Source organism: Pseudorca crassidens, chromosome 1, assembly GCF_039906515.1.
Source record: "Pseudorca crassidens isolate mPseCra1 chromosome 1, mPseCra1.hap1, whole genome shotgun sequence".
In the NCBI taxonomy this organism is placed as follows: Eukaryota; Metazoa; Chordata; class Mammalia; order Artiodactyla; family Delphinidae; genus Pseudorca; species Pseudorca crassidens.
The window spans coordinates 138,520,703-138,535,359 of NC_090296.1; the positions used below are offsets into that span (position 1 = coordinate 138,520,703).

The 14,657-nt window shown below is 47.5% G+C and overlaps 1 protein-coding gene and 1 long non-coding RNA gene across 3 annotated transcripts in view; one reads left to right on the forward strand and one right to left on the reverse strand.

Moving 5' to 3' along the window:
* Positions 1–4,180, reverse strand: part of LOC137201631 (uncharacterized) — a 126,326-nt gene extending 122,146 nt beyond the window's left edge. Inside the window, exon 1 of the long non-coding RNA XR_010932265.1 lies at positions 4,040–4,180. This is a non-coding gene — a long non-coding RNA (uncharacterized lncRNA). The remainder of the gene's footprint in view (positions 1–4,039) is intronic.
* A 5-nt stretch (positions 4,181–4,185) lies between these two features.
* RGMA (repulsive guidance molecule BMP co-receptor a) overlaps positions 4,186–14,657 on the forward strand; it is a 44,433-nt gene continuing 33,961 nt past the window's right edge. Inside the window, exon 1 of one of the 2 annotated variants that reach the window (XM_067695687.1) lies at positions 4,186–4,401. Coding sequence is in view for 1 of the 2 variants with exons in the window: in XM_067695663.1 (XP_067551764.1) it covers positions 4,388–4,401 (14 nt within the window). In the remaining variant the exon portion in view is untranslated. The remainder of the gene's footprint in view (positions 4,402–14,657) is intronic. The other variant, XM_067695663.1, reaches the window with a different exon arrangement.

Here is a 14,657-nt window from a genome sequence, read left to right on the forward strand (position 1 = left end):
CTAAAAATGGGCAGAAGACCTAAATAGACATTTCTCCAAAGAAGACACACAGATGGCCAAGAAGCACATGAAAAGCTGCTCAACATCACTAATTATTAGAGAAATGCAAATCAAAACTACAATGAGGTATCACCTCATACCAGTTAGAATGGGCATCATCAGAAAATCTACAAACAACAAATGCTGGAGAGGGTGTGGAGTAAAGGGAACCCTCTTGCACTGTTGCTGGGAATGTAAATTGATACAGTCACTATTGAGAACAGCACGGAGGTTCCTTAAAAACTAAAAACAGAATTACCATATGATCCAGCAGTCTCACTACTGGGCATATACCCAGAGAAAACCATAATTCAAAAAGACACATGCACCCCAATGTTCATTGCAGCACTATTTACAATAGCCAGGACATGGAAACAACCTAAATGCCCATCAACAGACAAATGGATAAAGAAGATGTGGTACATACGTACAATGGAATATTACTCAGTCATAAAAAGGAACGAAATTGGGTCATTTGTTGAGACGTGGATGTATCTAGAGACTGTCATACAAAGTGAAGTAAGTCAGAAAGAGAAAAACAAATATCGTATATTAGCGCATGTATGTGGAACCTAGACAAATGGTACAGATGAACCGGTTTGCAGGACAGAAATTGAGACACAGATGTAGAGAAAAAACGTACAGACACCAAGTGGGGAGAGCCGCTGGGGTGGGGGGATGGTGGTGTGATGAATTGGGCGATTGGGATTGACATGTATACACTGATGTGTATAAAGCTGATGACTAATAAGAACCTGCTGTATAAAAAAATAAATTAAATAAAATTCAAAAATTTTTTTTAAAAAAGTCAGGACAAAAAAAAAGCTGCATTTACACAAGCACCACGTTTCACTATAATCACAATATATGAGGAGAGGGGCTGATGAGATGAAAAATGGAGCTGCTCAGGCACCCTCCAAACCCCAACTACTGAGACCTCTTTGCTTTGTTTTTCTTTCTTCCACTGGACTGCAAGTGTCTTTCTTACAGACAGAGGCTGTGTTCCTCAAGCAAACGCCTACTGCAGGGTCAAGCACAGTGCCAGCCGTAGAATAACTGCTTGACACAAAACACACTAGATTTATTAGAGCAGGTGATGCCTCTGGGACACATCCAGTTAGCACAACGTCTTCTCGTCTATGCAAAACAAGTAAGCCCTCAGCACCCATTGCCTCGCTGCGTCTGACTGAAGCCAAGGATGTGGCAGGCGGCCCCTCCCTTTAACAGGCTCCTACGACAGCTCCTGACCTTCTCCTTTAAGCTGCACTTTTACTTTTGAACCTGAATTTACCCAGAGAAACATAATGGGGCGACACCCAATCCGAAGGGACAGCTCCTGGTGCCAGCCCTCAGTGGAGTCATGCCAATCACTTCACGTTGTTTTGCCAGCTGGGAAGAAATCCTTAATCAATTTCACCAGGAATCCACTCTCTGAGTGTGCCCTCTCGCCAGCAGGTACCATCTCTCGTTGGAAACAGACAGCACATTGCCCCGCCCGCCAGTAGCACAGGCGCTCCCTGCACTGGGGTGGCACCTCCTCCCACCAGCTGGAGCCCCATCAGCCTCATTGACACAGCATCCTTCCTGGAAGACTAAAGCTCTCCGCGGAAAACGAAGGCTTCCGCAAGGGGGTTGGAGGGGCATCCGGGACAGTACCTACCCCTTCCAAACAAGAGAAAAGAGTGGCCGAGAAATGGACACCCCAGCACTCCTGTTTTCCTATTTAAATGTGAAGCCAGATTTTAACCTCTCCCTTGGCAACTCTGCATGGGACAAGAGAGAGACTAAGAAATATTAGTCTTATGCTGCATTAGACATTCATTCCCCCCCACCCCTTATTTCGTAATAGCCTTAATCGTTTTTTTAACTCTTGAACCCAGGTTAGCCCACTTCCTGTGCAACTTTTTAAGGAATTCAAACCCTTTGCAGTAAAGAAAGGCAAGCATTCCCTGGAGCTTGATATTAGGAATGTTTCTAGACGGCTGGTTCAGAGCATGTACATTTGTTAATTTGCAACCTAAACACACCCCACGGCCTCATTTAACTCTGAGTGCTCGTGTATGCATTGCAACTGCCTATGCCTGGTTCCAACTTAATCAAGCACTTAATGAGTAACATTAATATTCGTTGTCTTCTCCATGGGAGCTGATGCTCATCAAGGTAAATAGCTGCTGGCTGTCTCCACAGCCTGTGGTTAGGCTAAGAATCGTCTGTCCTCATCTAGACAGTGGACTGTTTGTCCCCCCCCCCCCCCCCAGATGGAAAAACCCTGCTGGGTACTTTCCAAAGGTTTCATTTTAAAATGTTTCCACTTACAGATCTTTTAAAAATACCAAGGGATTTGGAAGAGCAGTAAGAAATCTACTATCTGGGTGATAGTCATTCAGAGATTCTTGTAGGGTGCCTATTACATGCCAGGCACTAAAATAAGTGCTAGGGATGTAATGATGACCCCAGGCGGTCCTGGTTACTGCCCTCAAGGCACATACAGTCTGATGGGAGAGGCCCAACTAGGTAAGGGTCATGCTAACCAGTGCATAACTGCAAAGTGAGATCAGTGTTAGGAAGGAAAGCATGCAGTGCTGGGAGAGACATCCCTAAGGAGGCGAGGTTAGAGCTGAGTTGAAAGATGGATAAAGGAAGAAGTCTGTTGTTCACCAAGTATTAGGGCTGGACCTCTCTCTCTCTCTCTCTCTCTCTCCACCCCCAACATCCAGTACAACTCCTCTATTTATAGATGAGGAAACTGAGGCCCAACAGAGCTAAAACTCTTGCCCAAGGTCAGAGCTAATTATAGAAACCAACGATCCCAATACCCAATCTCTTTCTGCTAAATCACATGGATTTTATTTATATCCCAGCTATAGATTACCTCAATGCCAATAAAACACAGAATATTGAGTTAAAACCACACCCCTCAAGTCCACAAGCATAAATAACGATCGCGCTTTAATGTAGATGATACCTTTTTATTTTGCAAATCCAAAGAGTTCTTTCTCATCGTATCAAAATCCAAGACAGCTTGTTTTCTGTGAGAACGCGAAGGCCATAACCCTGTTTGAAATGCACTAGCAAATTTCTCTAACCGTGCAATGCTAATTTAGGCGTGAGCTGTGTGTTCAGGCTGACTTCATGCCCCGGCTAGAGTTTCAGATTTGCACAGGGCGATTGGGTGGCTCTTTGCTGTTTCACTGCAAAGATCTTTCCCTGGACTCCGGAAGCCTCTGGGGAATTTACCGCGGCCGAAGTGGCCGTGTTCTCGCCAGTGTGTGCATGCGCGCTGCATGGCGAAACATTCTTTTGAAAAGTCCGTGAAAATCCACTCGCAATCCGTGCGTGTGCACGTAAAATCGCAGAGCAAGGACCGGAAAGACCCGCAGCGGAGCACACCCTGACCCGAGGTTACTTCTGGGGAGCCGCAGTCATGGGGAGGGGATGTGATATGGTCTTCTTTTTACTCTAGATATGCCTGAGCTTTGTAAAATTGTACACAAGAACGTATTCGCGTATTACACATTTAATACATTTATGTTCATTTTTTAAAAGAAGATTCTTAAACAAACAAACATCTCAGTACAACAAAGGTGCATCGCTGCAGAGAGCAGCAGCGTTTCTCGTGGATGTGACTGTCTGTTCCAGAAACCTCAGAGTAACACCCCGCGCCCGCCCACCCTTGGACCATCATGGAACTGATGATGGAAACGTACTCTCCAGGACATCCCAGCGGGAGATTAGGAAAGTTGGAGGCGCCTCGCGGGTCGCCGCACTTGGCGCCCGCGCCCCCCTAACCCTGCGTTTAGGGAAGTCTTGACTTTGCAGCTTGCGTACCCCACCGCCGCACTGGTGCTGATGCGTGAAGGTGCTGCCGCGGCGGGCGGGGCAATCCGAGCCCGCACCCCCACCTCCTCTCCCGCCCCCTCCCCGCCGGCCCCGCCCGCCTCGCCCCCAGCCTGCGCCCCGGGCGGCCGGCCCGCCCCTTCCCCTCCGCGCGCAAACGAACCTCTCGACGCCGCGTTCCGCGGCCGCCGGCTGGGGCCGGGCGAGGGAGGGGGTTAGCCCGAACAGCCTGACTCTGCAGTAGTCTCCCGAGCGCGGGCTGCGCCGCCCGAGCCGCTAGGCTGGGGAAGCACTAGCCGTTCGCTCACGGGCCGGCTCCTCCAGGCGCTCGCAGGCATGCAGCCCGGGAGCAGGCGGCGCGCCCCGGGCCGCTGCTGAGCCGGCCCGGGCGGGGGGGACCATCGCCTGCCGAACCCCTCCCACCTTGCCCCGGGGCCGACGAGCGGCGCCCCGGCACCCCCTCTTCGCCCGCAGCCCCGCCAGCGCCACCCTCCGCGGGCTGCAGGGGCTCATGCAGCCGCCAAGGTAAGCGCGGGCTGGGAGCGAGACGGACCCGGCTCTTGACATCCCGGAGGCGCCGCCGCCACTTGCTCGGGGCACGACACCGCTGTGGTCCTCCCCAACCCTGCGTCTCATCTTGCTCCCATCTTGCCCAGATTTGGAGCTTTGCTGCGCCTCGATCCCTTTAGCTCTTGGCAGCAGTAAAGTTTTTGTGGTTTGGTATTTGCTCTTTTTTCCTAAAATGCTCTCCCCGGGCAGCCGGCAGCGCGCGTGGTTGGGCAGACCCGGCGAACGTCTGTACCACTGTGCGCGTGCTGGGAGCTCCCTTTCTCCCGCGCGGCCGTTGCAATCGGCCGGCGGAGCCTGGGACTGAGCGTGCCACCCGGCTGTCCAGCCGTGAACCCCATTGGCACGACTCGCCCGGCCCCCTCCTCCTGCTCTGCGCCCGGCTGCCTAACCAGCTGCAGAGTCGCGGCTGGAGCGCCTGCCCCGGGGGGCGTCGACGCGGCGCACTGTCTGAGCTCGGGTCCGAGCGGTCCTTCGCCTGGGAGGGCAGGTGCGCAGGAAGGTGAGGGGCTTGGGGTGAGTGTTAAAGGGATAGGATCCCCGAGTGGCCCTGACGTTCCTAAGTGGACAGGTGGGCCCGGCGGCCCGGGCACCGCGACGGCTGCGCGCGTGGCCCGAGCCGTGGCTCATCCCAGGGAACGAGTGGGGCAGGGGAACAGGTGTATTTAGGGGGAGGGCCGATGTGGGGGACGCTCGGATGCAATTCTTGATTGCATCCTCTTAATGTAATTGCATAAGATTTGCTCGGAGGTAGAATCAATTCCCCCAAATTGAGTTTTTTAATGGGAGCCTGCGAGCTGCTGTTATGTGGTGTGGTTTCGGAAGGCGTTGGATTGTATTTATTTTATAAATCGGATGTCTTGCGATCGGATTAGGGGAAATCGCGCCATCTAGCGGAAATGGTACGCTGCGCGTTTCTTTTAGGCCGAGAAGTTGGATGTTCTCAAAGTAGGAGATTCCGGCGCGTGGCGTGGAGGCAGGAACCAGCAGGCGGGTCCTGGGATGAGTATTTCTAGGTGTATTTACAGTCCGGCTGAGCGGGAGCTCAGCGACGCCCCCAGCTCCGCACGCCGAGCTCAAGGGCCAGAATTGCACCTCGTACTGAGTGGCAGGCTGTCACCTCGAGGAGATCGTCACCTTCTCCTTCTGGCTTGAGGGTCCTCTAGCAAGAGCATAACGCAAAATGTTGCCTGCCGGTGAGTCTGTGCCTGTTCTCTGGGCATCTGTCCCAGAAATCGGAAAAACCTATGCACGGACCGTGGTCTTCTCCCGTGTATCACAGATGAGTGATTTTTCAGGCGAATCTTGAGCCGTAACCCCTAGAAAAGGGATTGGCTGTGCTCTAAAGGGCAGCTGAAGGAGAGAATTGGGAAAGAGTCTGGTGCAGATCTGTACAGGAAAGGTATAATATACCAAAATGGCATTTTTTTTTACACAAAGAAGAGGCTTCCTGCTGTTCCACTACCACAGCGAGTGACAAGCAGGCCTCCTTTATGAGAGGGACATGGTCTCCAGTTAGCAACTGGGGCGGACTTCGCTGGACAGCCAGCTGAGCCGACAAAGACTGTGGGTGGGGCTCCCTGTCCTTGGTGCCTGGTTTTTGCTGCCACCTTCCAGGCCAGATGATATTAGCACTGAGCTGGACTCTCCCTGTTCTGAAGTGTAGTCTGCTTCCTTGTAGAGCAGTGTGGTGTTCTCCTTGTGGGGAGGACCCTTGCCCCCTTAAGATCCTCTGAGCTGTGGTGGCGGTGAGGGAGGTCCCAGCCTCCTTTTTTCAATAGCCCTGCTCCCATCATTTCCCTCCCAGGTGACAGGTGCTTGTGCTCTGAATAGACATATGGAGTGGTGAGTGGCTTATCTGCTCACTCCCCACGCTATCTCAAACTGCCTCGCCGTTTGCAGGTGTTTATTTAATAACTAGATTTATGACAAAGAGGGTCTTGCAGTAACCTGGCATCTTATTCAGAGAGGGCTTCTCTGACCTTTGCTAAGAAACCTCTGTCTGCTTTCTTTCCTTACAAGCGTCTCCAAGGCGTGACTCGCTCCATCCCCAGTGGGTGTAATAATACAGAATGGAGGATGAGAAGCTCCTGGTTAATATGACCCTTGACTTGGCTCTTCACCCGCCCTGTAGGAGCCCAATACAGGAGTTCTTAGATGAGGAGACGCAAAATAAAATGAATAGGTAGTCAGCATTCCTAACACTGGGACAGGGAGTTTTTCAAGTCACTCTCACAGTGATGCTCGCTGCTTCTAGGAAGCAGGCAGGAAGAGGTGCTGGCATTTCCACTGCTCAGAAGAGGAAACTGATGCCCAGAGAGGTGCAGAGGAATAGCCAAGGTTCTGTGAGTTTAAAGTGCTTTTTTCCCTACAGCCTTGCTACCAAATGAATTAAACTCAAGCACTTGGTTTTACCAAGTATGGCCCCCAAATAGGGCATGCCATAGGAGATGTGTTCACCTATCTCTCCAGAAGCCTGCCATCCAGAAAAAGAGACAGGATATACCCAAATGAAACTGATCATAAACAAAGTTCAGGCTTATTGGAATCTGTTATTTCTGTGAAACAAGGAGGCACTCCTACTTAAAGATCACTTTTCTAGAACTTGACTTACAACATCCCAAGTGTAAGTTCAAACCACGTTTACGTGTCTGCAGTGTTCCTGTGGCTCTCTGGAGAACGGCTTTGCTTTTCAAACAACATTCATTGTTTATCCATTCAGCAAACATAACATAGACTTAACTTGAAGGAGACCCAGGCTTTCTCACCTGTGGTATCCAGCCCCATTCAGATGACAGGCTTCTCTTTTTCTTGTTTTGACTGAATGACACCACAATTTCAGCTTCTCTTCCCTTAGCAACAGAGCTCTGAAGAGCAATGAACAGGGCAATGGAAAAAATGAAGAACTGTCTTGCCCAGGTGTGCAGACAAGGTCAGGCAGAAGTCAGTTTCCTTGGTGACAAATGAACATCTTTTAAAACGATGCCAGTTTCTTAGCCAGGTCTGACCTATGAGTAGAAAATGCTGTATCACACTAGAGCCTCTGGGTCAGGAGACAAGAATACCCACTGAGGTGTGAAACTTCATAATCTGTGGGCAAGAGGGAGAAGAAATTTTGAGATTTGGGCAGAAATCAGAAAAAATGCTAAATGCAAGTACCTTTTATAGCCCCATTTGAAAGATTTAAAGTCACTGCTACTTGACAAACATAAATACGCATTATGTACCTTATAAAATTACTATATCCAGATTACTACTGTAAAAAATTAAAGTGTAGCAGGCACTGTTTTTGTGGAAAATAATGACAAAATTGCCGGTTGAGTTTACTTCTCATTTTTCAACTGTTTGTTTAAAGCAACATTCCAAGATGGAGAACTTCCAGGAATCAGGACCCTGGGTTTGCCAGAGTCTGAAAATCTGGCAGAAACTTGAAAACAAAAGATTCTGTCAACAATCTGGTAAAACAAGACCAATCCTTACAGATTCTGTGTCCTCCACAGGGCATAACAGAGATGAGTGGGTATGAGTACCAGTGCCCTAAAACTTGTTGATTGATATCTCACTAGGGTATCATTTAGTAGTTACCACCCGATAGGGTTTCCACTTCTGTTTTATTTTTTTGTCTTTGGAGATGCTCCGAGCTCAAGGTCTCTGCAGCAGCTTGCCCTGGCTGACAACAACATCCGTCCTGGTTCCTGATGATACCCACTCTATATCTGCCCTTGTGAGCAGAGATATTCTCCCTCAGTCCTCAGCAAGAGGCTCGGTACCATTACTTATTCTTTTTTTTATTGAAGCGTAGTTGATATACCACATTATATAGGTTACAGGTGTACAATATAGTGATTCACAATTTTTAAAGGTTTTACTCCATTTATAGTTACTATAAAATATCGGCTATATTCCCCATGTTGTACAATATATCCTTGTAGCTTATTTTATACGTAATAGTTGACATGTCTTAATCCCTTATGCCTGTATTGCCCCTCCCCACTTCCCTCTCCCCTCTGGTAACCACTAGTTTGTTCTCTATATCTGGGAGTCTACTTCTTTTTTGTTATATTCACTGGTTTGTTGTGTTTTTTAGATTCCACATATAGGTGATAGCATACAGTATTTGTTCTTTGCTGTCTGACTTGTTTCACTTAGCACAATGCCCTCCAAGTCCATCGATGTTGCTGCAAATGGCAAAATTCCATTCTTTTTTATGACTGAGTAGTATTCCAGCATGTATATATATCACATCTATGGCTGCTTCCATATCTTGGCAGTTGTAAATTGTAAATAATGCTGCTATGAACATGGGGATGCACATGTCTTTTAGAATCAGTGTTTCTGTTTTTTTTCAAGTATGTGCCCAGGAGTGGAATTGCTGGGTCGTATGGTAGTTGTATTTTTAGTTTTTTGAGAAATCTCCCATTACTTCTTCTTAGCACACGTATTCTTCTTGAAGGTGGATGCGAACAATTTTTCGTCCTCTTTAGGAGTTTTCTCCTTGATGACTTCTTTAAACGAGACCAGGTGGAAACATAGGAACACACAAAGACTGACCCATAATGGCTTCCTAAACATCCGTCATGGTATGAGCCTTGTCGGTTACAATGTGAACACTCCACCTGAGAATTCAGTCTCCTGACAGACTTTTTAATACATTTCCCAACTGATCTGGACCACAGTGTGTATTTTCCTCCAGGTTCGCTATTTAAAATCCATGATATCTAGTTGTTCAAGGTGCTTTCACCGTTTTATCCTCTTCATCAAAGTCCAATCCACTTGTGAGACTACCACATCTTCCTGGTTACCCCTTGCAGGAATGCATTTACCTGGCTGTCAAAGAGGCTAGCTCAGGAAACATCTGCTGGGCCATCGCAGTGACTTGGAAATTTGCTGCCAGTGTGCATTTTCGGCCCCAGAATAGAATAGAATAAAATAGAATAGATGACTCTTACAAGAACAAGTCCCTTGGACTGCTGAGGGTGCAGCTAAGCTACCCCATGGTATTGCTGCCTCTGCATCCATTTTGTTTGGCCAAGTGGCCTGTGAGGACCTTAAATTGACACCAGCCCCCTCATACAAGTGCATGTGCTAGGTAGCAGCCAGCCCTCGTGACCCACAGTCTCCCCTCCTCCCCAGGGCCTACCCCTGTGCACCCGTCAGCTAAGACCTCCATCAGGCTCACCGAAAGCTCACTCTTTTGGTTTGCATTGACCTATCTGGCCTTAGCTCAGGAACCCCAAAGCACTCTGCCCACAGACCCTAATCAAGACATGTGCCACAGGGCTTCCCTGGTGGCGCAGTGGTTGAGAGTCCGCCTGCCGATGCAGGGGACACGGGTTCATGCCCCAGTCCGGGAGGATCCCACATGCCGCGGAGAGGCTGGGCCTGTGAGCCATGGCCGCTGAGCCTGCGCGTCCGGAGCCTGTGCTCCGCAACGGGAGAGGCCACGACAGTGAGAGGCCCGTGTACCACACACACAAAAAAGGACATGTGCCCCAGGTCCTGTTTTCTGTTTGCACTGGGCCTTGACTTCCCCACGTGGCCCCTAGAAGTGCATCAGGTACTTCCTCCAGGACCTGTGAGTAATGAACTTCCCTATTTCAGTTTCTCTCGTGGTCTGTAGTTGAACCCTGGCTCACCATCCAGCACCTTGTGCTCCACTTGACAAGTGTGAATGTGACAGATTCATAACAGAAGAGCAAGTGGAAATGCATATGTCATTCACAGAATCGTAAAAACTACCAGCTTTCTTCAAAACAATTGGTACCTTGAAAAGGATAAGAATTAATTGGAAAGAATAAGAATTAATGTTTGTTTGGAAGTTTTGGTACGTAACTTTCATTTACATTTAATTTAATATCCTTCATGGAAAGAGGTAGAATATAAATAATAAATAGATTTTTAATACAATTGCACTTTCTCAGATGGGCTTCCATTTATGCAAGCAAAAAGAAATGTAGAGCTTATGGGTGTTCCCTGGTGGTCTTGTGGTTAGGATCCGGGACTTTCACTGCCGTGGTCTGGGTTCAGTCCCTGGTCGGGGAACTGAGATCCCGCAAGCTGTGTGGTATGGCCAAAATAAAAAGTAGAGAGAGAGAGAGCTTTGAGTGCAGACTCACCTGTAGACCTGATGAGGCTCATGAGGGCTTCCCCTCACAGGTCCAGACCTGCTAATGACCCCTCACTCCTAAGGTTGGTAGGTCATTCTGCCCCAGAGCAAGGGATTCGTGGGAGTTTAATTTGTGTTGTTTTACATCAGTCAGCGCAGCTAAAATAGTTTGAAATTCAGATTTCGGAATACTGATTTCAAAGTGCTTCCCTTGCTATCCTGAGGCATACTTGTTTTTGTATCCTTGGGTATCTCAAGATCGTATGGTAAGGAAAAGCTAGACGCCACCCTCTTCAATGCTGTGAGGGTTTACATTGCTTTTATTTTTCTCTGCTAAGAGCATTTTGAGAAAGGAGATCCCTAAACTCCAAGCATCTGATTTCTTCATGAGCAAGTGGACGCTATTGGCAGAGTCTACTGACTTCAGGGGTTCATTGGTAGGGAGCATAGTGCTCCCTACATACACACACCTGGGCCAAGAGTCAACGAGGGCAAAGCAAACCCAAGCCAAAACGGCACCCAAACCAAGATGGCACGTAAGTCCTCCCCTTCTGGGTCAATGACCAATCTCTAGGGGTGGAAGCCCATCTGGCTTTGAATTTAATTAAGACATGCTCTGAATAACTTGAGGTCTGAACGGACTGCGGTGAATTGATACTGTAGATAGATTTACCTAAACATCTTGTTGTGTTATATTTACCTGTCACTCAGAGGCTATTAAGTCAGGTAAGCACTCTATGAAACCTTGACCTAAAGATACCATTTAACATCCAAAAGAAAGAAGAAGACTCTATAAGTATTTCAACTTCATAAGTTTTTAGGGGGGTAGGGGAGATGGTTCAGGAAAATTTTTCTTTCCTTAAAACATTTTAATATTTTTGTTTGTTTATGGAAAACAGTGTATCTCTAAACATGCTCACATCTCTAATGAATGACCCATCATTATACATATGGAGCATAACAGGAAAAAGTAAACCCCAGTGAAGATGAGAAGTAGCTGTGATTTTGTGGGAAATACATTGGACTTGGCATCACAAGCCCTGGTTTTGAGCCTCTCTCTGCCATTTATATTCTTGGTGACCTTGGACAAGTCACATAATCTCCCTGAGTCTCAGTCTTCTCATTTTGAATTGGAGACAGCTGTGCCCATCCCATAGTTGAGACCACCCTACAGTTACGTGGGAGACTTTGTCTTATAGTGGTTGATCAATAAAACTTGAGTATAACTGATCATGCACTTAGAACCCACCCAGAAGTCAAGGTTATCTAAAAGTCCTTGGGCACTAATTCGAAAAGATACGTGCACCCCAGTATTCATAGCAGCGCTACTTAAAATTGCCAAGATGTGGAAACAACCTAAGTGTCCATCAACAGATGAATGCATAGAGAAGACATGTCATATAGATAGATAGATAGATAGATTAGATATAGAGATATATATACACACACACTGACATATACATACACACAATGGAATATTAGTCAGCCATAAACAAAGAATGGAATTTTGTCATTTACAGCAACATGGATGGACTTGGAGGGCATTGTGCTAAGTGAAATATGTCAGACAGAGAAAGACAAACACTGTATGATATCACTTATATGTGGAATTTAAAAAAATGCAACGAACTAGTGAATATAACAAAATAAAAAGAAGCAGACTCACAGGTATAGAGAACAAACCTGTGGTTACCAGTGGGGAGGGGCTGGCAATACAGAGCTGGTGGAGTGGGAGATACAAACTATCGGGTGTAAGATAGGCTACAAGGATGTATTGTACAACATGGGGAATACAGCCAATATTTTGTAATAATTGTAAATGGAGTGTAACCTTTAAAAATTGTATTAATATTTTTTTAATTTTTTTTAATTTAAAAAATTAAATAAAAGTCCCTGGGGAACGCTACAGATTTCCCCACCGTCCCCACGCATACAAAGGCTGTAGCAGAATCAGGTACATAGTAGATACTTTGTTACAATCAAAACAATGGTTCTTATCCATGATATAAAACTAACATTGGCAACTACTTATCAACACTTACTCTATGCCAGGCATCTGCTCTAAATTTTCTATTGTTGTGTTAACTCATCTAATCCTCACAGTAATCCTCTGAGGGAGCCAGAGTCTATCCCCATTTTTCAGATGAGATAACTGAGGTTTAGACGGTCTGTTCAGACTGCATGTTCTTGGCCAGCGTGCCATATTGCCTCTGTAATGTAAAAGTGCAGACATTCCCTCAGCCTCCAACAAATTGAAGAAAAGAATACCGTCGTGGTAGAGGCTAATGTCACATAAGCAACACACTTGTTCTTTCTCGATTGGCACCCTTCCCCACCGCCCATCAGCTGGGGATCTTCTTCATTTCAGCTTTGCATTAGCCATTCTAAACAATTTTGAATTTGATGAATAACTTGGTCCTCTGTTCCTATTGCTAAATGTCTGTGGTATTTGTGCTCGGCACCGACTTGTTCATTAATCCAAATACTGCGGCCTTCTGCTGGTTGGGAGAGAGACGCAGACTCGCTGATCAATTCAAATAGTTGCCATTTGGTGGATAAATGGGTCCAAGTTGGTTCTTCTCCCAAGAACTTACTGGAATGGGGAGAAGTAGACACTGGGTGGTCTGTCCTCCCTCACAGGAACCTGGTGCATCTCAGTATGGGTACCCAGAAGTTGCTTTAAAACAAGACGTTACTAAATGTTTACAAGGTGTGGTTTCAGGTATACAGTAGTATTGCTGGGTATGACTGCTGAAGAATTTCATGCTGACACTAAAACATGGAAGTGTCACTTTTCAAATAACATTTCCTACTTGCTCAGCAACATTTCTCTTGGGAGAACCCAGAAATGTTCCAGATGAGGCCCCAGGATGGGTCCTCAGAGTCAGGTATGGGCAAGGCCAGTTAGTTACAAAGCCAACACTAGTTCACTGAATTCCTAGAGATACCAGAGGGTGAAGCTGGGAGACCGCCCTCCCCCTGGGGGTGGGCGGTGGGATGTGGTGGGCAGCCAGGCCACGATTCTGCAGATTGAGAAGCTGCGGGTCCAGAGGTAGGAAAGGACAGGGACCACACAGCTAGAGGTAGAACTGCTCCAAATCCCAGGTCTCTCTCTTTCCCCACATCCACTGCAGTGTCTAAAAACTCTCAATCTGAACACCGACAATGAAGCAATTCACAAATACTATCACTTCGTACTGGGCTTTGTAGGCAGAAGAATTTGCAACTGTAGACCAGCTAGTAGGTGTGCACTGGAGTCGCAGACAAGAGCTCAAGAGGAAAGTGAGGAAGACTTTCATACATGAAACTCCAGCTATGTACTAGCTTATAATCCTAGTTAGCAAGGAAGGGGAGAGGTATCAAAAGAATAAATGAGGCTGCCCCAGGAGCTTACTGAGAATCTCAGAGGTCAAGAAGGAGAGGTGCGAAGGACGGAAGGAGGGGCTTAAATTATGGAAATGTGACCTCAGAAACTGTTAGCATGTCATCAGGAGGGCTCCAACCCAGCCTGGGCTGAGGCTGGGGGACCTCAAAGGGAGTCCTTCCTTCTGTTCTGAGTAAGAGGATGAGTACAGAGATGCACGAGGGTCAGTGGAGGCAGAGAGAAGACCAAACATCTCCATGCCTGGGAAGGAGTTAGTGAGCTCATCAGAGGTGGTGTGACAGCTGGGAGTCACCCAGACCTGCCCAAACCCCACTCTGCCACCAAGCCAGCTGGGTCACCTCAGGCAGGTTACTTGCCTTCTGCAGTGTAAGTTGGGGTAAATGAGTGTTGTCTGACTTACGGATGAGAGAAGAGACAAGACGTGTTTTCGAATGAGAATTGAAGTCCAGGAAGAGAAGAGGATGTAGTTTTATTTATTTATTTATTTATTTTGCGCTACGCGGGCCTCTCACTGTTGTGGCCTCTTCCATTGTGGAGCACAGGCTCCGGACGCGCAGGCTCAGTGGCCATGGCTCACGGGCCCAGCCGCTCCGCGGCACGTGGGATCTTCCCGGACCGGGGCACGAACCCGTGTCCCCTGCATCGGCAGGCGGACTCTGAACCACTGCGCCACCAGGGAAGCCCTAGGATGTAGTTTTAAAAGGCATTTGGCATTCCTCATAT